The 24976-nt window shown below is 38.7% G+C and overlaps 5 protein-coding genes across 5 annotated transcripts; 1 reads left to right on the plus strand and 4 right to left on the minus strand.

Annotated features, from left to right (window-relative positions):
* Positions 1-980: 980 nt before the first annotated feature.
* On the minus strand, positions 981-2103 carry GCK72_022317 (uncharacterized protein; the record flags this gene model as incomplete). Its single annotated transcript, XM_053734756.1, has 3 exons — positions 981-1205; positions 1658-1909; positions 2020-2103. The coding sequence occupies 3 exons, from the start codon at positions 2101-2103 to the stop codon at positions 981-983; spliced, it is 561 nt and encodes a 186-aa protein (XP_053578322.1).
* A 47-nt stretch (positions 2104-2150) lies between these two features.
* On the minus strand, positions 2151-2434 carry GCK72_022318 (uncharacterized protein; the record flags this gene model as incomplete). The annotated part of the gene is made up of 2 exons (XM_053734757.1): positions 2151-2224; positions 2275-2434. 2 exons carry the CDS (start codon positions 2432-2434, stop codon positions 2151-2153), a joined length of 234 nt encoding a protein of 77 aa, XP_053578323.1.
* Positions 2435-3389: 955 nt separating this feature from the next.
* On the minus strand, positions 3390-4062 carry GCK72_022319 (uncharacterized protein; the record flags this gene model as incomplete). The annotated part of the gene is made up of 2 exons (XM_003106795.2): positions 3390-3734; positions 3823-4062. The coding sequence occupies 2 exons, from the start codon at positions 4060-4062 to the stop codon at positions 3390-3392; spliced, it is 585 nt and encodes a 194-aa protein (XP_003106843.2).
* A 2711-nt stretch (positions 4063-6773) lies between these two features.
* GCK72_022320 (uncharacterized protein) lies at positions 6774-10185 on the minus strand (the record flags this gene model as incomplete). Its single annotated transcript, XM_053734758.1, has 5 exons — positions 6774-6924; positions 6971-7672; positions 9703-9783; positions 9849-9913; positions 9985-10185. The coding sequence occupies 5 exons, from the start codon at positions 10183-10185 to the stop codon at positions 6774-6776; spliced, it is 1200 nt and encodes a 399-aa protein (XP_053578324.1).
* Positions 10186-16606: 6421 nt separating this feature from the next.
* GCK72_022321 (uncharacterized protein) lies at positions 16607-18108 on the plus strand (the record flags this gene model as incomplete). Its single annotated transcript, XM_053734759.1, has 3 exons — positions 16607-16638; positions 17778-17890; positions 17939-18108. The coding sequence occupies 3 exons, from the start codon at positions 16607-16609 to the stop codon at positions 18106-18108; spliced, it is 315 nt and encodes a 104-aa protein (XP_053578325.1).
* Between the last annotated feature and the right edge of the window lie 6868 nt (positions 18109-24976).

A 24976-nucleotide genomic window follows, 5' to 3' on the forward strand; every position in this document is an offset into this window, starting at 1 on the left:
GGTATTCACAGGCAAAAACTTCAAGAGCCTTTCAGATCGGCTATCGGAGTGTTACTATATTTTCATGTTACTATATTTTTTTAGTAAAGTGAATTATTTTTTGTTTGTCATCTATTCAAGTAGAACAATCTTTGAAAACACGTATCATCTCTAATACCGTGCTTTCTCCTACTAGCCCACTTTTCAGTATTGGTAGTGGAAAGAGGTAGGGGGGAGAAAAAGACCAGCAGCGACGAGAATACATCACTCGGAAAGATGTTTGTAATACAAGTTATTCATTTATGTATACAGATGTTTCTTTAGCTCTGCAATATCATAATCAAAATTCCATAAAAATCGGCGTGACCGCCTATTCTTATAGATATATGACATTGAAACATAAATTTCAAAAAGACATCAAAAGATCTCCAGACATCAAGCTGAATGGTCAGTTAATCGGTGTAACCACTGTACACAAAAGAACGATTTGACTGACCGCTTAGCTAACAGTCTTTAGGAGAAACTTACCTGCTCGATCAGATTTTTAGAGTTCTTAAACTCATGGTAGAGAATGCCGTAATAACAGTACAGAGAATATAGAATGTAACACATTAAATGTTTCCAAAAATCGATAAAGCTTCAGAAAACTGGCGAAGCAACTGGCAAGGCTTTGGAAACTGTTGGAATAGACGCCGCACATCGTGGTGATGTGAAATTGTTTGCTATCACGTAGGTAAACAAAGTCAGTAGCATCAATCTTCACGTTTCCTGAATATTTGTTAACGATGAACGCAGAATCATTTCAATAAGTCTAACCTATCAATTTGCTTCGACATGATTTGGACTAAAAAGCTCAAGATCATATACATGTATCCGCAGAAGAGTAGTTGTTGAATTCGACACCAATGTTTGTGTCGTGACATGTCTTGCAATCACTGTCATCAAAAATGACCCGGTTTGCAGCGGTACGACCTCTTGTCTGGTTTCCACTTGTTACAGTTTCATCGGTTCGGTGACACAGTTGTTGTTCTTCTGATGGTTAATATCAAGACAAAACGGATCATGGTTGTTTTCAATCTTGAACAGAGAAGAATTCTTAGAAGCGGATAGAAACATCCATCACTTTCTTGTACTTCTCGTTTTAATGACGTCGTCAGGAATCTCTGTTCATCCGAATGTTTTTTTGTTCTTGATTCACCACCGAACGATGCCATGAAGTTAGATATCTGCAAAATGAAAGAATTATTTAAGGGCTATTCATAGCCCTTAAATACAAAGTAGCCGGAACTGTTATATTATACTCATAAATTGCTTTTGGCGCACTCTCGAGCGTTTCAGACAATTCCAGAAAAAACAATTTTTCTGTTTTTAAATAGTTTTTGACCTATTTTGGATTGTTAGGCGCATTTTTCGACTTCAAAACCTATATGAATCACTTTCGACGCAACACTTAATGTCTCGTGTCAGCTAAACTGCTCCGTCAAACTTCCACCACACTGCTCCCTTTACATGCAGATGTCTCGACACCTTCAGTGAGGTACTTCCGATTCAGTGAGGATTGTTGAGTGCGGTGTAGTTGAAGGCGATTCCGTAACAATCGGAACACACGAGCGTCGTTTAGATGTTTTTTGAAAAACCTCTGTCTCAAAAAAAACAATCTTTGAATTTTAGTACTCACCATATGCTTACTGTGCTCTGCCTGATTCTCAAATACTATCGAACCGACACTTGCAACACTTGCGAACACTCTGAGACAGTTTATGCACTGGAATCGTTTGAGCTTCTGTATGTGAGGTCGTTGCATCTGGACACGATTCGCTGCCACGTCCGGTGATTTTCGACCGAATCGTGAGCACTTGAAGACTTTTTCGCACCGGTATGTCAGGTGCAACGACATGAAGTAATGGATTTCTTTACAGTAGACGCGGCACTGAAAAACAGAGTGATTAGAGGGAGTGGTCGATGTACCCGGATGCCCAGAGTACGATAGTTTTGCGCATCAAAACCGTACCCCAGGCAGAAAAAGGAGGGGAGCTTCACTGTTTCAGCATATTTCAGAATTTCCAGCGCCTTCTCCGGCTCCAGAAGACGTTCCCGACTCTTGATCACCTTCTCGTCAAGCATTTTTTCGATCAGCTTTCTCGTCTTCTTCTCATTATTTCCGTTCCTGCTCATTCAACGTTTTGCGGAATTCTTCCTCTCCAGAATACTCTTCCGGTCTCCATAGTGAATTCTCCGGAATTCTCTGAAATTTCCTTCTTATCAATTGGCTTCTTCTATCATCTGAACATCTACTTGCGGAGCGTATTCTCATCAATTCACACCAATTAAAATCATCAACTTTTTTAACGTCTCCATCGCTTGAATCTCGTTGGCAGTGAATCCACCAACGGCGGCGATGTTCGATTCGAATCCGACATGATGGGGACGACCGAAGGTGAGTGGTGGAAGACATAGGACAATATGGATGAGATGATTCCCGAGCGGATGTAGTATTCCTATGACTCGGTCAATGTCTGATCATGGCTTCCTGAGTTGGCGTCAGGTTTCCACGGAGCTTGCAGCGATTCCGATGTATATGAACCAAAACAAAATCATCGCAGTTTACTCGGTTGATATTCTTACACGTAGCTATGTTTGTGTGCGTTCGGACACTTGTGCTCGTAGTTCTCTCCGACACTGGCAAAAACTTTGGTAAACTATGTTCATTGGAATCTTCTGAGCGCCTGTGTGTGACATCGTTGCATCTGGACGCGATTCGTTGCCACGTCCGGAGATTTTTGACCGCATTTCGAGCACTTGACAATTTTTTTTGGCCCCGTACATCAGGTCGGACGACATGAAGCGATGGATTTCTTGATAGTAGGCGCAGCACTGAAAAACAGAGTGATTAGGGTGAGTGGTCGGTTTGTCCAGATGTCTAGAGAACGATGGTTTTGTGTATTTTGTTGAAGAGAGAAAACATTTCTTTAATTTTGAGAAATTTTGCGCTATTCTTGGAATTTCAACACTTACCAGGGCTCCAGATATCTTGACAACATGTTTCGTTATGAAATGCTCCTGCAACTCGCATTGTCCATCCACCGGCTACTTACAAAACGGACCATCGTTCGGGATGTTCATCTAAATGAGTGGTGAGTTCTTTGACATTATCGTAAGCCAAATCACAGATATAGCACGTGAGTGTCATAAGGATGTTTCTGTAATCCGGTGGACAAATCACAATCGAATCAGATGGAATGTTTTGAAATGGTAGTCATTGGATATCCACTCTATGTACCGTCGCAAGGTCGAAAATTAACTGATTCAGCCGTGGACTCCGTCGTTCCATCAGTGGATGTCTCTGGAACAAATCAACATGCTTCAGCTTGTTCCGGCCTCGCAAAGTCTCGAATCGGTCGGGGGAAGTTTTATTGAACAGTTGGCACGGGGATCGGTTTCACCAAAAAGTCTAGAATCTGTGGCAGCTTTTTTTCCAGTCGCTTGAATGAACTCAATAGTCCAAAAATGTCGACGTAGCATGTCAGTGTAGATAATATCGATTGGGAACATCTCTCGACATGCCGCAGAAGTTCCAGACGATGCCATGCCTGGCGGACGGTTTTTGGCGATTGCAGAGTTGTCTTCGTGTTAGAAATCAAGTTGCCTTTTCCACAGTTTGAGCTTTCGTGAACAAGGTATTTTACAGAACAATCCACAAATAGGTCGGGATTTCTGTATTCCTTCTCACACCAAGAGCACGAATACCAGCAGGACTGAAAATATATGAATTATTTCAGTTTTTGAGAGAAATGCTTGGAAAAGTTTTTGAATTCTACCAAAATCAACAATTTCTCAACTTACAGTTCTCGGCCGCCCCGGAGCGGGAAATTGAATGGAAGCTGGCCTCGGTGGAAGAATCGTTGGCGTAATCGGAACCGGTTGATGGGGTGACTGAAGTTTTGTCTCGAGTGATCCAGTGAACAGCAATACATTGAAAAACGATATTGGCCATTTGTGCCAAATAAATCCCCAGATTTTTCTGTCCAGTGAAATGTTTCGCGAGTTGCATGAGAGCTTGTTGGAACGGACCGAGTACTTCATTATTTCCTGACGATATCGGCATTTTCAGATTATGAACGTTGGAAGCGTGTAAGAGCAACGACAGAGCACAGATAGGCCTCGCTTTCTGGTACGGCACAATAGACACCGGCATGTGGTCCTGATGCTTCATGGTAGATTTCGATGAGGAAGAATCCTGAAAAAAACAGAGGTCATCACAGGAGCGGAGCCTCTCAAAGTTTTTCCACACATGCTGTTTTCCTTGATGCTCATCAAAACCGTACCTCCGGCACATAACACATCTTCTGCACTCAAACGGAAAAGTGCAGATAGTTTCACTGTTTCAGCATTTTTTAGGACATCCAACGCATTCTGTGGCTCCAGAAGAGACGTTCCCGAGTCATGAACACGTTGGCGCCAAGCATTTTTTTTCGTACCGCTCTCTTGCGTCCTTTTCATCATCCGATCGTTCAGACATCTCTTTTCAATCGAAATTTTCATATCCCAAATCCCCACGTTTTCGTTCCACTTCTTACTATTCCTGTTCCCAGAACCGACGTCTCCAGGATATTCAGCAGAATCAGATGTCGAAGATTCCTGCTCCTCCTCTCCAGAAGACTCTCCGGGCACCAAAGTAAATTCTCCGGAATTCTCTCAATTATCCTTCTTGTCACTCTTCTTCCTTTTCATCTGAACGCCTTCTTGAGGATCGTATTCTCATCGGGTCACACAAATTCCTTGTTCATCGACTTCTCTAACGCCTCCATCGCTTGAATCTCGTTGGCAGTGATTCCACACGAACGACAGTTCTGCAAAGAAAACTATTGAAACCGGCTATTTTAAATTTCCAGCTGATGCGCGAGAAGCGATTCCTTCAAGTTTCGATTTCAGAATGACTATTAAAGAAAAAAAAAACTTACAGAAATTATATGTGAATGGTCTCCTGTCTGTGACGAATGGGGGTGTCAATCCACCAGTATTGTTTTCAGCGATTCGCTTCAAATGTTGGCATCAACCTACTTATGATGAGTTGGGTACCTGAAACAGCAAGGCTTTCATTACAAAATAGATAAAAATGCATAGAACCACGAGAATATATTCGAGGCAGACGGAAAATTCACAACTGCCATAGCAAAAATTATCGATTTTAGGAAAACCTGACAAAACACCTTTTCATAACATATTTTTGGAATATTTCCATTAATATTTGGAAAGTTCGGGCTTAAGATTATTTTCCTTTAGTTTTTCTATTGGAAGAATCAAAATGGCTCTGAAATTGAAGAAAAACCATTGAAAAATGTGAGATATAGAGGAAAAAAGAGAAAGTGCAGAGAAAAAGAGCGCTGCATGCGTTGCGTCAAATCGCGGCGAGACCCCCGATGGGAAATACGGTCATGAAGGATCTTTTTTTAGAGAGAACAACCGTTTATCAGGAATCATTCACATCATGAAATTATTAAACGAAAAAACGGTTTTTCACGTGGAAGAATAAAAAATTAGCTATTTTTTTTGAGTGGTTGCATGAAAACTTCAAATTTTTCAATTTTTTTTTAAACCAGGAAAGAATGAATTGATCAATTCTTTGAAATCCCATCTCACTCGTATATTTATCATTTTTGGAGAAAAATTACCGATTGGTGGAACGAATTGCTGAAAATGACAACATCCATTCAAACGTGGAAGGGCAACAATTTTTTTCCTGCTTCTCTGGGTTGCGTCAATGGTTTTTATTGAATTTCAGAGCAATTATGACATATTCTACTTGGAAAAAAATTGCGGGAAAAATCGTGAAGCTCGAATTGGTCGAATGTAACAGGAATCTTTCAAAAATTATAATATTGGGAGGAAGATTAATTCTTTTTCCGAAAATCAATAATTTTAGCATTGGTAGTCATGCATTTTTCATTTAATTGATTATGTTCTTGTGATTTTATGCCTTTTCAGCTACTTCCTGTCGAAATGTTTGTTTATTTAAGGTATCCAACTCATCGGAAGTATTTTGAGGCTAAATTTTTGAAGAACGAGCAAAAATTTGAAGATTCGGGGTAATTTTCACCAGTGAATGAACTGAGGATCACTTACATATCACGAAACGCTGTGAATCAGCCATTAGGGAGCGAAAGGATATCACTTCAGAACACTCTTTGTGCAAACAGATCGTCTTTCTGTTACAGTAAAATATTTTCAATCGGACACTTGCTGCTGGACCCTCTCCGAGTGGAGCCTACACATTCCTGCCACCTCATCGAATTGGATCCACCTCATTTCCACTTACATGTACTGAAACTCCTCACTGGAATCTGGAAATTCAAAACATTTCATACAGCAAAAAAGATAAATTTATTCTCACAACATGAAGCAGGGCAAACGGAACATTTTGTATCAAAGTGGAAGAGGAGAAATGCAACTTTGGCAGGAAATAAGAGAAATGCATGGGAAAAACCAGAAATAGGAGAAATGATACACCGAACGATTTTGGGAAAGAATGGGAGGCGTCGACAGCAAGAACTTGCAAGGTCAGAATACAAATGTATGACAGGAATGAAGGCACAAAACAGAGAGGTTTTAGATTTTCTAGTGGGATGAGAAGTGGGTTCACAAAGAAACAAAGAGACGGGAGGGAGAGTTGAAATTAAATGAGAAATTGGAAACAGATAATCAAGTTAGAAACAACTTAAGGACATGGAAATGGTTGAAAGAGTAGAGTAGGTCAAGAACGTGGCAGTCAACAAATGAAGAAACAATAAAACTGGTTAACAATTCGAGCTCGATGCACCCGCTTGAGATGAACTGGCCGCTGGTTCAACGACCCCTTTCAAGTATCCCTCATGGAGTGTCACATGAAGAATATTCGCGCCAAGGACAGTTGGGATATGATGGTTCTGCGACTCCGACTTCACCTCTCTAAAAAATATATATATTAACAAATACAAAAGTCTATTTTACTTACTCATTAACACTCCGAATATGGTATGTGGAGCCCAGCCGTTTCTCCAGATAAGGTTTCACATAGCTGTTTGCTTTTTCGGTGATTAATGACTTCTCATTCAATCCCCATATCTCGATCTTTGTCCCTCTCCACTCATTGAAGAGCTGGTTGTAGTGGAACAACTCTTTAGTCCTGATTTCGATCCAATTGCAGGTTTTCCATTGTTGTGTGTCTCCGAGTCGTTGAAGCAGATCAATTGCCATAAATGAATGGATAGTTATCTTCTTCAACACCCGGACATCCAGGTATGTCAGCAAGGCGACAAAGTACTTAAAAGTGTCTAAACCCTCAATGTATGGCATGTCGGAGATGAAAACCTCACAGTCTGGTGCCTCAGAGTGCAGTCTCAGATTCTCGACCTTGAGAGAGTTCTTTGGAAGTCCCCAAAATTGAAATGAGCTGATCAGTTTCTTGAGTCTCCCGAATCCACTAAGAAACACGGACACATCTAGTACTCCAATTACCAACCTTGGATTTTTGAAGACTGACGACATGTCGAAAGTAAGGTTATCAGGCTTTATCTCATACTCGGGTGTCGTTCGGTTTTCGATAACCTTGCAGCTCATCCATGGGTCGGAGACCTGGATGGCGACAACGGCACACTTTTGAGGAATTGAATCCATCACCCTTTTGTCGTTTCTGGTGACCTGCCGCAGACGACTTCTGGAAAATTTTGTACTCTTTTTGGTCATCAAATTTTAAGAGTTTGAAGAACTTTCTGACTAAAAACTTCTGACGATGTCTTTGACAACCTTAGAGGCCAGTTGCAAGAAAAGTGCATTAAAAGCGCACATAAGCTCTATACAATCTCCGTTAAAATGTCAAAGAATGTTGAAATAATCAACTGAGATCTCTAATATCGGTCAAAAGACTTTGGTCTTTTTCTGTGAAATTGTCCAACTTTCAGAGTTTCGTCATGGTAATACTGATTGTCCTATCAATTGAATTTTTAATAAATCATATATTAGGCTGGTGCATAAGTTTCTTTCTTTTTTTGAGGTTGAACTTTGACTCACGGTTTCTAGATACTGTGATTGTTTATCGACCCAAACTTTTTTGCATTCTAATGACCTTCTCAGTGGCTAACAAATACAGTTTTAAGTTAGTGCCTAGACATTCCGCTCGTTAAAACGATGGTGTTTTCTGTGGTCAACCAAACGCCTATTTTGGAAAGTTTTTTGGTTCTAGTCGACATTGGTATCAAAATTTGACGATCTTAATGGGAAACTAAATGAAAGTTATAGAAAAATACTTTATCTTGTTGTCACATTTTAGTTTTTGGTCAGAACGTTAAAGGCAAAAAAATTATGATCAGACGATTGAGAGCAACTAGAAATCATTGTTCAGCTACGTTCAAGCATATTACAAAAACATCTGAGAGAGCATTTACGCCAAACTATGTGCAAAAGTTAGAAGGCAACATGAGTAAGTGATTCCAAAAAAAGTGATAAGAAAACCATTTAAGTAAGTGATAAAACGGGGGTCGCGTGTTTGCTATGATTTTTGTGCTTTTAAGAAATTTTGTGTAGTAGACCTGGGTGAAGTCTAGGTCTCTTCTCAACGCTTTCAAGCAAGTCAGAACTATATCCTTACAAGTAATCAACAGTAGATACATTGCTCTAAAAATGTGCAAAAGATCTAGTGGATTGATTCAGAAGCACGAGTAGCAGGCTTCATCAAACTTAAAAATCACGTGATTTTGATGATGTTGAGTTCGCGCTTCCTGCGAAAAAAAGCAAATTGCTTAATCATCTGAAACAAAATAAATTCAGAAACGTCAATGCCTACTCTACTCAATAATAAACATTTCTACCAATTTCCTTATCTAGCGTTAAAGAAAAATCGAAAATACTCATACATCCCTAAATTGCTGATCCTCGCCGTTCTTCAGCGACCGGCACTAAACTACAGTTGCTTAGTTCAAATGTCATTTTTAATTTTTTAAACATAATTTTTCCAGCTTGTTTTCATTTTGAATAGATCACCCATTCTTGTCAACATTTTCTGAGAAAAAAATGGAGACGAAGAATGGTACCAAAAAAGGGTTCCTCAAGTATTTTGACTTGTCTACGGCTGAGATTAAGCAGATGGCAGACGTCATGTTACAGGTATAATCACAATAAGCTATAGGTACTAAATAACTATATTTCTTATTATGTGAGTTATTAGCCTTCTAGAAATTTCATGACAAAAATGATCCAAAAAAAGAAAGAAACTTATGCACCAGCCTGATATATTGAAAATAGAACTCCATTTTTGTAGTGGACCATTTTTCCAAACAGGCACGCCCTAGAGAGCAGTGGTCATTTTAAGACGACAGCTAAAAAATCACTCTTTCTTGCAGTGAAATGGGACTATTTGAGGAAGAAATTATTTTGTCGATAAATAGCTTTCTAGGGAAAGCCGGTACAGAAAAGTTTTCAACTACAAAAATAAGGTTCTATTTTTGATCTATATGATTCATATACAATCTACTCAAAGGGACAATTAGTATTACCATGACACACTTTCAAAGTTGGACAACTTCCTCTGAAAACGACCAAACTCTATAACTTTTTGACTATTATTGTATATCTCGTGGGGCCAAGACTTTTTCAAAAAGTTTATTAGGCCTGTTCAAGTTTTTGGAATTTTCCAAACTACTGCCCTACACTAAACACTTCACTTAGTCTTGTAATATGAATAAAACTCACTTTTCCAGTGTGTTGAGGAACTGGAAAATGTTGAGCTTGACTCTGTCAGGCATTCCATTCCATGTCGGTGCTGATGTCATTCTCAAGGCATACGGAATCTAAATAGCAGAAAACAATAAAAGTTGTTGAGCCGAAACAGTTCTCACCTTATAGATTTTGGATCCCATAATATCCATGCCAGCTGGCAGGTGCGTTTCATATCGTCCTGACCCTGTAAAAATGAATATTTACAATATTAAACAAAAGCAGGTCACTTATCGCTTTTTCGGTTTTCATGCTTACCTCCGTGACCCATACTCCTGGCAAATGATGAGCCGTACGAAAAACAGATTGTCCCAAAGGCATTAGTCCGCCAGAGTTCTCAGTTGCTTTCGGTGATGGGGAAGAAGAAGAAGAATTCGAATATTGAGAAGAACACATGGAAGAAGAAGGGAAGACTCTCTTCCTCGAAAGTTGCTTCTGAGCTTCAGCAAGTTTATCCATTTGGATGTCTGAAAAACAAGTGATAAATTCATCAGAACAGGTATGATACAAATGAGAGGAATCAAAGCAAAAATATTCGAAACACGTTGTGAATGGTTCAAAATGGTAGCAAGAGTTTGGAGCATCCTACCTCGGCTGTCTTTGAAGATATGAAAATTTTTCTAACTAAAGAAATATTTTATAAATATTAAGCTATATTTTGTCAGTTAGCAGCTTTTCGATATTTTTTCTAGGAACCGAGTTATATTGCTGCGAACAGGCATCGCTAGATGCACTTCTATAACAGGTTTTACGGTAAGTGTTGCCTCTGTGGTAGAAAACGAAATTGTGAAAATTGCCACGCCTGACCCCTTTTTCTTTCTAACTATTTTGTGGTTCTGATGGGGAAAAAAACTCTTAAGTAATTCAGATACAACTTTTCCCATTCAATTTCATATTCACTGATAACGATTTTATTGAGAAATTCGGCGCTGATAATATTCCGTTTACTTTTTAATTTTCAAGTGAACATTGCTTCCGAAACTCAATGAAAACATGTTGAAACTTTTGAATATTCTGAATTTGTACATTTCTGAACTGTTTCCAACCCGTAACTTGGTTTTTATCAAAACAATTCATTTCCAATTGTAAAGTAGTAGAAACTTTCTGATATAGCCCCTTTCACGTCATTTATTCAATAGGCGTTCGAAACCATCATCACACAACCAGCCGTTTTTTAAGACGCAGATATTTAACGATACTTTTTCTCATTACATTCTACAGAAAATCCCTAATTCCTTATATTTTACCTATGATTCTACGCGCATCAATTACATTTTAGTTTTGAAAGAATAAACTACAAAAAACAAAGGAGAAAGCACAAAATTTATATCAAAAAATCATTGAAATTGAGAAAGTGCGAGAATAGAACATATGTTCTTTGATATATGTTAAAGCAGAGAGAGCCAGACAGTGTAAGGGCAGCCGGACGGCAGTGAACAAAACTGATGATAGAATGTGCGAACACATGTATTACGCGAGAGTATGCAAACACGCGAGCAGTGGAGGCAAGTGCCGAATGGTGTGACGCGTCAGGAAAAAGAAGCATAGAGAAATTATGCGGTTTTTGAACTGGGAAAGCATGGTCTCTAGCGAAGGCCCTCTCGAGAAAAAGCGATGCAATCGCGCTCAATGGCACTTTGACGCGAAGCACAAAAGTTCAAATTCAATTATTTTGGAGACCAAACTTTTTACTTGTAAAATTTTGTTTTAGAAAAAAAATTTTAATCGTAATTCTTGCAGCATAATCATAAAAAATGTTTCAAATTGAAAATCGTACAAAAATTCTGATGTTGTAAGGGCAGCCAGACTGGCATGCGAATTGGACACAACGGACAATTAAAAACGGCTATTTCGGCTAATTAACATCTGGATAGCATAATGTCAAAACATAGGTCGCTAGCCTCATCAGCAGATGACGACCTTCTCAGACGATACACAAATGGTTGAACAATTCAACAAACCTGATCACCCGATTTTCGGATGGTACTCAGAAAAAATATGGACAAAACAGGCAAATATAATTTCACAATAATTGTAATTCACACATGTTAGTTTAGTCCTCATTCTCCTGATGTTCTTGCAGCGGCGTTTGAGAGGGAATAATTCTTCTCATCTTCACCGGTCCCAACATTCCCATCACGTAGATCCTGCCCGTCTGATCGACCGGTGGAAAAACGTCAGTGGTTCTCCTTCTCTAACGTATCGCATGTATCCACAGTCATCTTTCGAGTAAGAACTCATCATGAGGAGGTGGAGCTTCTTCCGCGCTTCCCGAGCGGATACAGTTTTCATATATGACTCGGTCGATGTCTGATCATCGCCTCATGAATTGGCGCTTGTTATCTACAAAGTTTACAGTGATTCAGTTGTATATGAAGCTAATCGAAATAATCGCAGAACTCTCAGGTCGCGTTGACCGCATATTGAGCACTTGACGATTTTTTGCACCAGTATATCAAGTGGGACGGCATGATGCATTCTCTTTTTTGACAGTAAAGTCTCGGGTCCCACCAATTCGTTGTTCTCGTTTTCTCCAACGTCACATCTTGATGGCAGTGAAACCATACGAACGACAGTGAAGTTTTGCATCAGTGTCTTTCGAATTTCGCAGTTCCGAATAAACTACGTTTAGAAAAAAACACAGAGTGAGATGATGAGTCATCCAAAAAAAAACGCATCATTTTTTGCAACGAGTCGTAAATGATGTGGATGGAGAGAGTGTATACGCAGAGATTCAGTGAACGCCGCCCTGTGAGTATATAAGGAGAGATGGAAGCAGAAAAATCAGTTCCGAGATGGGTTACTGAATACCTGTCAAAATGATAACTTTTATTATTTGATTTTCTATGAATTTTAATTATTATTTTTATATTATTGCGTTTTGGTGAATGTTTGTGAGAAGGTAAGACACACGTTTGGGTTTAGTTTGATTAGGCTGGTGTTCTTTTTTTTGAAAACCTGTAATAGACTAGAATTTCACTTCCTCAATCGGAGATCATATTAAATTTTATTGAAAATTACTTTCAGATGACATGATATCGGTTATCCCATCCTTCTGCCGGCCAGGATGAGGCTCGTCTTCCGGAATCAATCAATCCGAAAAAACGGTGAGATACACATCAGCATACATTGATTTTTTTCCTAGTTTTATACATTTAAGAAGAATCGCCGCCAAGATGAACGGATCGGTGAACAACGTCGAAAAGCCGAACAAGTATTTCGACCTAGAGGACAAATGAGACTTCCTCTACCACTTCGGCTTCGGAGTCGACACACTCGGTATTCTAGCAGTTTTCGGAGATACCAAGTTCGAGTTTGGTTGAGAAATTTTTTGATTTGTAACTTTAATATTCCTCTACTTTTCTTTCTTTTACTGTATATTTGAATAATTAAATAAATATGAATACTACAAAAAATTGGTTTTTCTGAGGCGTTAGAATCTAGGTAGCGCAAGTGAACGTCATCAAGTGAAGTTCTCGGGAAAAATCAAATTTTGCTCGGTTGATCGCATTTTCAACACTTCAAAGCAACAAAATTGCAGTAAAGACATTTTTTCAATAACTCTGAGGACTATATGGCAGAATGGCCTAGTCGTGAAAGAAACTGGGCAATATACTCGTTTTTCATCTATTTCAAAACCATTCCGTCATCCCTTCCTTTCTCCACTTTAGTTTCGTGTTCCCATGCAAAATGATGCAATCTATACATTTGGAACCGACTCTATTCAAATGCTAAAATGTATACAAAGAACTGTCTCTTTGGCCTGAACACACTCCATATTTGGTTGTCATGTACTTTCATCTCCTCTATTCGTTTTGAATAACATATTAGCTGCACTAAAACCTCATGACAAGGAACCCAGTTTCTCACGATAATCAAAAAACGACCAAACCACACATTTATAAAAACGAGAAAAATAATTTTCTGTTGCGGGGAATAAAATTTCATTAAAATATTCATCCAGATGACACAAAATCGGTGATACCATCATTCTGCCGAATCGCGAAAAGAAGAGCCGATAGAAAACGTCTTCAGAAGGAATACATATTTTGAAGCATCTTTAAAATTTGAAAATTTTACGTTTTTGTGTATTTTAAACGAATTACTTTATGATCCTCTCAAAGACTCCCACAACATTCTCGAATACATATTTTATTGAAAAGAACAGTTTTTCTCTTCTCACAATACAACGTCCTTCCGTGAAAATAACTGGTTTGTTATCAGTCATTACTTACTTAAAATTTCTAGTTACGGTTGTATGATTCCCCCACTGATAACCGATTTTCACAGAGTACCTCTGCTCTCTGTTACTTTTCCTTCTCTTACCGGAAAATCTTTTCTATCGGACACCCTCCACAGGTCCCTCTTCAAATCGAGCCGATACATTCCTGCCACCTCATCGAATTGGCTCCACCCCATTTCCACTTCCATGTATTGAAAAACCTCACTGGAATCTGAAACTTCCAAGCATTTTGTATAACAAAAAAGAGCAATTTATTCTCAGAACACAAAACAGGACAAACGGAACATTTTGTATCAAAACAGTCATGAAGAAATGAAAATGTGGCAGGAAATGAAAGAGTGAATGGAGAGAACCGAAAATAGGAGAAAAGTTACCCCGAACAATTGTGGAAAAGAATGGAATCAAGAGCAAGAACCTGCAGGGTCATAATACAAAAGTGTGGAAGGAATGAAGGCACGAAACAGAAAAATATTAGATTTCCAGTGGGATGAGAAGTGGGTTCACAAAGAAACAATGAGACGGGAGGGACAGTTAAAATTAGATAAGAAATGGAAGCAGATAATCGAGTTAGAAGCAACTAGGGGGACATTGAAAGAGAAGAGTGGGTCAAAAACGGAGCAGTCAACAAGTAAAATGGAACATGAGAAAATAAACTGGTTAACAATTCGAAATGGGAAAGAGGATCTTTGGGACATAAGAAAAACAATACAATAGTTTGTTGGAATGAATCGGGGAACAATGATAGAAAACAACAAAAATGGGAAAACAAAGAAATCAACAGGATAAGCTAAAGGAAAAACATGGAGAATCTTGGAGTGCGGAGTCACAATTGAAGCAACATTACGTGAAATTCAGTAACGAAGTCTCCTAACTTGGGTAGTATAGTGAAGAAATGTGAAGTGGGGGACGTTAGTCGATGGAATGAAAAAAAAATGAAACGGAGGGGGAGGGGAGAGATAAATGAAGGCCATGGTTCTTCTAGAAGAACTTCGAAACTATTTGGTAAAGTTCTTCGTGGCGTTTCTGGCGCTCCTCGTATATCTTGTTGCAGAGTTGACACAACATTACTGTGTCGGCGAAAAAGCATGGCGGGGACCTTGTTACCGTCACGACTTGCCCCGTGACTCTGCACACTGGATCGGTTTTCAGAGAGACGAGACGTGCTGGGGATGTGAGATGCTCCACATCGTCTGAAACTGAAATATAGTTATCTCATGTAGACAAAGTTGTTATTTACCAGCATATCCCAAATTGCCGATGTCGTCCGAACACTTGGCCCCTTCAACAAAGTGGTCACCTTTCTCTTCCGCTTCTAGAATAAATATACAGGATTGTTGCGGTGAAAATATGTGGTTAGATTACCGGTAACTGGCTTGGAAAAGCGTAAGCTGCCGTGAACAGCAGGAAACTCTGGAAGTGATCTATTGTTTGCTGGAGATGCAATGTCTTTATCTTCGTCAAAGGCATTGTGAGCTGACGATGCTGGGGTTGGATTTACCGAAGCATCTGCCACACCGTCAATCACATTTTCCTCAACTTTAAGCGGAGATTCTGACTTTCTTTCGTTAGCAGCTGGAGGCTCAGAAGTGGGCGACAATGCTGGAGTTCGCGGATCGACTTGAACCGAAAAAGCTAAAACAGAAATGTGATTATTTGAAGTAGACAAACCAGGCACTTACCATCACTAACTGATTCTTTATTGTCCTCTTCCTCAGTATCTGAGACGAGCTCATGCATTCCAGGTCCTTCACCCTCGACGTCATTCCTCGGGTCTTCGTCATCTGAATCCTCCTCTTCGACATTTCCGTGGAATGGCACTGGCGCCATGGTGGCTTTGGCTACTTTTTGATTTTCAGGCTGAAAACAAAATATAGAGATAAAATGAGCGAGTTACGGGCTGGCCGAGGTAGGCCTGTTTTGGCCCCGTTTACAAGTATGGTTTTCGAAGTTGACCACATTTTGTTCAGGAACTTTCTAGTAAAATTGATTTATTTACAGTACCGGCCGATAACGTTTCATCTCCCACCTTTTTCAGCTGAAGATGTCCAACTATGAGAGCGACATGGTTAAACTAACTGTCCCAGAAAATAATTTTTTATGGATCGAACAGAGTAAAACTCCATTTTTTAGTTGACAATCTTTTGTACGAGCACAGTTACATAACGACAAAGTAATTTCGCCCTCCAATCGATTCATTTCAGTGCAAAATAGTGCAATTTTTGAGCTTTCAACTTAAAATGACTATAACTATCTAGAAATGCTGGTACAGAAAAGTGTCAAAAACGGTCAACTACAAAAATTGTGTTCTATTTTTGCTCTGTCCAACCCATATAAACATGAGTTTATCGGACAATCAGGACACCGAAACACACTGTCAAAGTTGGTATTTTTATACTGAAAACAGCCAAAATTGATACCTTTTTGCCCGGTACTGTATATTTCAAAATTCGGAAACTAACAACTAACGATTTTAACATGTCTCACTTGTCTTTAACTATTTCCCCACTGTTTACCTCATTTTCCTCTGTGTTAGCTTCTTCTTCTTTCTCAATTTTAATGTTCCATTTCTGAAACTGGCTCCTTGTCCGACCAGCAACGCAGTCAGCTGGAGGACCATGGCGGATCTAAAACAAATAAATGTTTGGATTGCAAGTGTGTATGGCTTCGTGGTAAGTTTTTTTCTAGCGTGTTCAAAAGCTACTGAACAAGATAACCAAATTTTCTTGTGAAACTACTAAGGACCTATGATAGGATAATAAAATCTCGGTTTAACAGTTGAAACACAGTATAACCTCTAATAGAGGTGCCCCTAGCTAAGTATATTTATCATGGTATATCTCTTTTCTCACAAGAGACACCAAAAAATTTCCAACAATCTACGTATAGCTTAATATTTATAGAATAATTCGGCTCTATCCTAGTTTACAGGTCCCATGGGAGTTTACAGGTCCCATGGGAGTTCACAGGTCCTATCAGAGTTTAAAGGTCACATCAACATGCGGAGTTCGCAGATATTCTGTTAAACAGCGCGGGTCATTTTTTATCAATCATTCATTTACTTTGGATATTCATGAAATAATTACGTTATTTTTCATGCCCAACTGCCTCCTCCTCTTCTTTTCGCCTTATTTCCACGATTTGAACGTGGTGCATTATTGCGGTCACGTCCATGTCCACGCCCACGCACTGATTGTGCTGATGACCCACGACTGGAACGACTGTCATTTGAAGAGGGGGCTGGAAATTAATCAGATTTATAAAATGGAAAATGAACGCATTACCTCTGCGATGTTGTCTACTAGCTGGTGACGAATGGGTACTGTGTCGCCGCCATCTTCCGTGACGGGCGCCCACTTTTTCTTCTTTTTTGTTGATTCTTTCTTTATCTTCATCTTCTTCTTCATCTTCTTCTTCTTCTTCTGTTTCTCCTTCATCTTCTGTTTCTTCTTCGTCTTCATCTCCTTCTTCTGTTTCTTCTTCATATTCATTTTCTTCTTTTGTTTCTTCTTCATCTTCATCTTCTTCATCTTCTTCTGTTTCTTCTTCATCTTCATCATTTTCTTGTTCTGTTTCTCCTTCATCTTCTGCTTGTTCTTCCACAGAAACAGTTGCACTATCGAATTCACCAAAAAGGGTGTCTATAAAGTTTCCGACATCTTTCATCATAGCTTCTCTGTGGACGTTTTCCTTGATATAATGTTAACTCCTAAATGAAAACTGCATTACGATGAGCATTTTTTAATGAAAAATACACATTGCGAATAATAGCAGAGTAAAAACAGTAAAGATCTTCATGCTCAGTGTTCAGTCGTTCCAGTCGTGGGTCATCAGCACAACCAGTGCGTGGGCGTGGACGTGGCCGTGAGCATGGACATGGACGAGGATTTGGGAATGGACTCACTAAAACACCAAAAAATGCAGGTCAGTATTTAAGTTGAACTCCAACATATCAAGTGTTCTCATTTTCAGTAGTAGTTCCCACTACTCGGAATCCCGTCACAGCCGCTTCACCAACACACTCACCAGAAACTGAAAGTGGACGTGGACGTGGACGTGGACGTGGACGTGGCCGCAATAATGCACCACGTTCAAATCGTGGAAAAAAGGCGAAAAGAGGAGGAGGAGGCAGTTGGGCATGAAAAATAACATAATTATTTCTTAAATATCAAAAGTAAATTAATGATTGATAAAAAATGACGCGCGCTGTTTAACAGAATATCTGCGAACTCCGCATGTTGATGTGACCTTTAAACTCTGATAGGGCCTGTAAACTCCCATGGGACCTGTAAACTCCCATGGGACCTGTAAACTAGGATAGAGCCAATAATTCTTCAGTTGGAAACAAGTTGATAGCATAGCTCTTAAGGCAATTGAGATATTGTGCTCTAAACTTGTGTTAAAGGTTTCACAGTAAGATATTCCTCAACTTCCAAACTTTTCGAACTATTATTTTTTTCTTAAATAGTGAATATACTTACATTCAATTCTCCTTCCTCGGCCTTCACCTCGCGTTTTGGGCGACCGCGGCCACGTTTGGCTGGAGGAGTGTCGCGGCTCTGAAACAAAAATTAATTTTTGATTTGCATGGAGCATTCAGAAGCTATTGAACAAGTCCACTAAATGTTTTCAGAAAAAGCAAGCTTTGAATTAGTACCCCCCTTTAAGAGTTGAAATAAGATTCCCCTTACGTTCCAAATTTCTCGAAAGACTACTTTTTTGCTACTGGATGAATATAATTGCACTCACTCCTCCATTTCCGTCCTCCACAACGCGTCTCGGACGACCGCGGCCACGTTTGGCTTGGGGAGTGTGCTGGCTCTGAAAAATTCTAATTTTTGGTTGCATGAAGAGTACAGTAGCTACTGAACAAGTTAACCAAATTTTTCACGGAAAGCCAAGAAAAAGCGCAAAATCTTTTGGAGCCATGTCCGAAAATCAGTCTGTAGCGAGATAAGAGGCCGCAAAAAGCCAAAATATGCTCTTCGTCGTGCAGTTTTTCAGTTGATTTCAATAGAAATTCTCCAAGCAAAAATAATAATAGTAAACTTTCAAACAATGATCATTTGCGTGCAGACGATGAGATTTTCTATTAAAATCAACTGAAAAACAGCAGGAAAGATACTTTTGGCACTCTGAGGCCTCATATTCAAATTTTGAGGCCTCATAACTCAAAAACATAAAACATTTGTCGAAATTCGTCTTTTCTGCAAGAAACTCGAATAATTTTTTTTGAAATTCAAAATTACTCATTTTTGTACTGTGACCAGGGCAAATGAAAATTCTCAAATCGGGCCGGCTTTTTGCAAATTTAAATTTCCCTCAACTTCCAAATTTCTCGAGCTGCTCCTTTTTTGTTACTAGATGAATTTACTTACACTCACTCCATTTTCTCCGGCCTGTGCCGGGCGTCTTGGACGCCCGCGGCCACGCTTGCCAAGTGGCGCCATATTATCATCATTGATGTAGGGCTGAAAAACAGAAAAATTTAATCACAAAGCCATCGTTTTTCAACAGTCAAATGTCTAATTATTCAAAATTTGAAATACGGTAAAAATGAAACGAAAGTGTGATAAACAGCAAATTACCGCTACTTTTTTACTGTAATTACACTTTTTTTCGCTATTTTCATTGAAACATTTTCATCTTCCGATGTTTTACACAATGTTGTTGTGGGAGGGAAAACACGCCTTTTCCAAATTTCAATATTTGTCATATAAATTGAATCAGAAAACCAGGGAAAAGAAACATTTTTTGGAGCCATTTCCGAATATCAGTCTGTAGCGAGTTATGAGGCTTTAAAGCAGACTTGCAAAATTCCGGGCCGAGAAAGCTCCGGCCCGGCCCCGTCGGCCTGGATTTGAATTTTTGAACTTTTTTCACTACAATTTTTTGTCCAAAAATTTATTTTCTGAAATTTTTTCATATTTTTCCTCAAGTATATTTTTCAAAAACCTTTGAAACCAACAAAAAATTGTTTTTAAGAAATTTTTTTCAAAAAAAAATCGGGAAACTTTCGAAAAAAAATTTGAATTTTTTTCAGTACTGAACTTCCGGGCCGGGCCCTAGAAATTTTCATTCCGGCCCGGCCCGGCCCGGCCCGTTGCAAGTCTGCTTTAAAGTGTCAAAACCGCTTCTCGTTGTGCAATTTTTCCGTTCTTTTCGAAACAATTTTCCTCGTCGCGCACGTGAAAGGTATACTTTTAGAAATTTTCCAAAAAAAACGTTTGAAAAATGAACATTCGCGTCATAACTCGCTCATGGGTGATTTTCGGACACAGCTCCAAGACCGCCTGTTTTCTCTTTTCACTAGCTTTCTGAATTGATTCATATCAAATAATCTTTAATAATGGAATAGTGGTTTCCCCTTTTAACAGTTGAAATAAAAGCTCCCTCAAGTTCCTAATTTCTCGAGCTGCTCCTTTTTTGTTACTTTATGAATTTATAATTGCACCAGTATCCCAGACAAAAGCCGACGTCTCCTCTCTATAAATTTAATAAATATACTTTGCTGTGAGAGTGATATGGAAGACTTTCCTGTATTTACAGTGTTTTTGTAATTTTCATTGAAACATTTTCATCTCACGGTGTTTTACACAAAATAGTTGTTAAATGGGGAATACAACTATTCCAGATATTTCTACATGATACATTTACTTACATTCGCTTCTCTTTCTCCGGCTCGTTCCGCGCGTCTTGGACGTCCGGGACCACGTTTGGCTGGTGGTGGTGGCGCCAAATTATCATCATCCATCTCGGGCTCCTCCTTTTTCACTTTCACTTGTCCCACGACACCTCGTTTCTTGCTTTCATTTGATTTCGACATCATTTTTAGAGCTGCAAATAGGAAATTTTGATGAGAAACAGAAAAAATATAAGCCAGATTACTTGAAATGCGGTAAAAATCAGTACAAAGTAACATAAACATCGAATTAACGCGACTATTAGCACATCACTTGCGTGCACACTCGAATGGATAGTGTGTATTTGCCAATAATGTGAACGGTCCGATTTTGTCGACGCGAGGGGGTCAGTTATTACCCCTCCCAATTTGCCAACAAAAATAAAGTAAGAGAGAGAGAGAGTATGAGAAAGTCGGAGGTAGAGAGAGGTACGTGCAACAAACACATTGACCTCATGCCCGTTGGGCTCTCGTTGAGACAGTTTTCCGATCGGTTACGCTGTGAAAAAGCAGCTGTCCGATTACACCTGTACCACAGAAATAAAAGTTGACGTCTTTCCCTCCAGATTCACAAAAGAGCTTGCAGAGACAGTGGACGTCTTCTCTCTTAGATTAGCTTGTTCTGTATGACGAGGAAGAATATACTGTACACAGTATGTTTTGTTATTTGCATTAAAACAATTTCCATTTCCGGTGTTTGACACAAGTGTCGATAAACCGGATATCATTCTAGAAGTCATAAGTAGGAAAAATTCCTCTCCTGAGCGGATATGGTTGTTGGCAGCTTTTTTTTCATTCCTACCATGCTCAAAATTATGACATTTGATAATTTTCAACTACGAGACCAATTTCCAAATAAATTAAAAGCACACGTAAAATTCTCTCGCCGTGCACGTGAAAAAAAGTTGAAATGTAATAAAAAATTCCATGCGAGAGGCCCTTTTTTGACACTTTGAGGCCTCATAACTCGTTTTAGACTAATTTTCGGACCTGGTTCCGAGAGACTTTTCTCTTTTCCGCAAAATTCTGCGTCGATCCATATCAAAAAATCTCAATTTTTGGAATACCGCAGTCCCAACGTTGTCGCTTTAGACCTCTAGTTTTCCATGCTGCAAATATAGCTCTGGAAGTCACACCTTTATAAAGAATGCTTTCCTCCGAATCCCTCGCCAAGTATAAAAGTTTTTATCAACAAATCACTCCTCTTTTTGTTTTTCAAATTTTCTCTGCGTCTTCACCCCCGAAAAACGAAGTTATGTTTTATTTTGGGTAGGGGGAGAGAGAGAAAAAGAGAAAGCCGCTGTTCTTTTGAGTCTCCTGCTCCCTCCATCCGAAAAGCTGCCCTCTTTACTTCTCTTTTTTTTCTATTTAGTTGGAGAAGGTTACACGAAAAGGATAGAAAAAAAGAGACCAATGTTCGCGCTGCCCTTCTTCTATCCCTTTCAAACCTTCTCCAATCGGCATGCAAAAAGATACGAAGAGAGGCCCACTGGCTGGGTTGAAAGAAGACGAGAATCGAAAGAATACGTCATTTTCAATAAAAAATGTAAAAAACTGAAGAACAATTTGAATTTGCGAATATTTTTCACTAGAACATGTTTTTCAATAACTTTTTTTCAGAAAATTTCCCATATTTTTGCCAGGTATATCTGAAAATTCAGTCTGAAACGAGTTATGAGACAGCAAAATATCAAAACTTGCTTCTCGTCAGTACATTTTATTAGAAATTCTTCTTGTCTGTACGTGAAATGTATTCATGAATGTTCATTTTAACTGATAACGATTTGATTGAGAAAATTGGTGCTGATATAATGAACGTTAGGTTCCGGAACTGAATGAAAGCAAAAATGAAACTTTTCAGTGTTTTGAATTTGTACATTTCTGAACTGTTTTCAACCTGCAACTCGGTTTTTCTTAAAATATTTCATTTCCAATTGTAAAGTAGTGGAAACTTTCTGATATAACTCCCTAACGACATTTATTCAATAGGCGTTCAAAACCATCATCACACAACCAGCCGTTTTTTGAGACGCAGATATTTAACGATACTTTTTCTCATTACATCTTACAGAAAATCCCTAATCCCGTATATTTTACCTATGATTCTACGCGCATCAATTACATTTTAGTTTTGAAAGAATAAACTATGAAAAACAAAGAAGAAAGCACAAAAATTAATATCAAAAAACCATTGAAATGAAGAAAGTGCGAGAATAGAACATGTGTTCTTTGATATGTGTTAAAGCAGAGAGACCCAGACAGTGTAAGGGCAGCCGGACGGCAGTGAACAAAACTGATGATAGAATGTGCGATCACATGTATTACGCGAGAGTATGCGGACACGCGAGCAGTGGAGTCAAGTTCCGAATGTGATGACGCGTCGGAAAAAAGAAGCATAGAGAAAATATGCGGTTTTTGAACTGGGAAGGCAGGGCCTCTACACGGCCGGGATTTTACTACTCGTGGCCTAGAAAATTGTGCAACGAGTTACGCAGTAAGCGCTTACGTACGCAGCGAAATTTGTCTGCAAAGATTGCGTCACGGTGTGTGCAGACTGCGTACCGTAATCGCATGAAAAATTCAGATTTTTTGGCGAATTTTTCGAAAATTTGACGCAGGAAAATAATAAATGTATTTTAAAAAGCTAAAAAATGTACCAGAAGATAGAAGAAGGCTTTGTCGAGGTGAGGAAATGCGAAATTTCAATTTCTGATCAACTCAATTCACATTCTGGGGGAAAACTCCTCTCTTAAAATCGTTAATTTGCTTTGAAAAATAACATTAGCGAATATTATATTTTTTACAGAAAACATCTAATTGCGTCTGGTTTATCTTTCTATCCTGCTCCGAATTTTTTTAGTCACAAAACGACGAAATTATGAAGGATTTGGAGCCGATTTTTGACATTTTTCAATTTTTCTCGAAAACGAAGTCATACTTTTGAACATGTCAAAACGTGAAGAATGCTAAGGCGGAACTTTTGGCAAATTTTTTCAAAATTCGAGGAGAGCATCTTCGAGAAAAGTCATTTTTAGCTGTTTTTGGTCCATTTTTTGCATGTTTTTGTCTTATATCTCGAAATTGAGTTCATAAACCCCTATTTTTGAACATGAAATATTGAAGAGAACGTCGCTGTGCACGTTCTGGTAAATTTTTAAAAATTTTGAGGAGAGCATCTTCGAGAAATTTAAGTTTGAAGTGTGTTTTTTCGAGTTTTTTGAGGATTTTCCGTTTTCTCGAAACGTGAGAAATCAAATCCGAGAGTTTTAGCATATTTTTACGAATCGGACGTGACTGGCGACGTTTCTGATGTGAGTTACTGTCGCTTTTCCGACAACAATTCTGAGCCTGAAATTGAGCAATATCTGCACAATACGTGTTTTTAGTCACCTATAGCGCAATCCGTGATTATTTTCATAATTTTTCGGTTTTCTGCGATATTTCATCAATTTTTTACAACTCAGCATCAAAAAAATTCCGAAACAATGACCAAAAACACCGTTTTTTTGCTCCGGAAGTTTGCAATGCTTAAGGTCACGGTGGCCGAAGTCACTGATTTTTCTAGGCCACGAGTAGTAAAATCCCGGCCGTGTCTAGCAAAAGCCCTCTCAAGAAAAAATGATGCAATCGCGCTCAACGGCACATTGGCGCGAAGCACAAAAGTTCAAATTCAATTATTTTTATGACCACGTTTTTTACTTGTAAAATATAGTTTTGGGATGGGGAAAAAAAGACCTTAATCATAATTCTTGCAGTATAATCATAAGAAAAATATTTTGAATTGAAATCGTGATTCCGATATTATTTGGAATAATAAGACGTGAGCTTACGCGTACGTAGTGCATTTGTGAAGCGAAAAATGATATTCGTTTTCAAATCTAGTTTAGTTTTGGAGTATTGTGTTTGATTCCGAAGTCGGTGTCATCCAAATGTACATTTTACTGAGAAATTGTGAAAGAAAAAGGAAGAAATCAAATTTTATGAAAAAAGAAAAAAGAGAAAAATAAAAGACATTTTGCTTTTTCGCGGTAGATTCATTCTGACTTGTTCTAGTGAGCGAATTGAACTTATCGGAAAAAATATGAAAAGTCTATCAAAATTTAGGCATCTTATGACCGTGGAGTTCTCCAGGAAAATGATTTTTTTCATTACTATTGAAAAATAAAAATAAATGTATTTCGCGAAAACTCGTATGTTTGATTTTGTTTCTCACTTTTTAATGCCTCTTTAGTCATCGCAGTAATCGCTATTGATTGTTGTTTGAGTGAAATGTACTTCGCTCTGTAAAACTTTGATGTTCTGGGCTTTATATAACTTTTGCCCTTCCG

This window comes from Caenorhabditis remanei, chromosome X (genome assembly GCF_010183535.1).
Source record: "Caenorhabditis remanei strain PX506 chromosome X, whole genome shotgun sequence".
Taxonomy (NCBI): domain Eukaryota; kingdom Metazoa; phylum Nematoda; class Chromadorea; order Rhabditida; family Rhabditidae; genus Caenorhabditis; species Caenorhabditis remanei.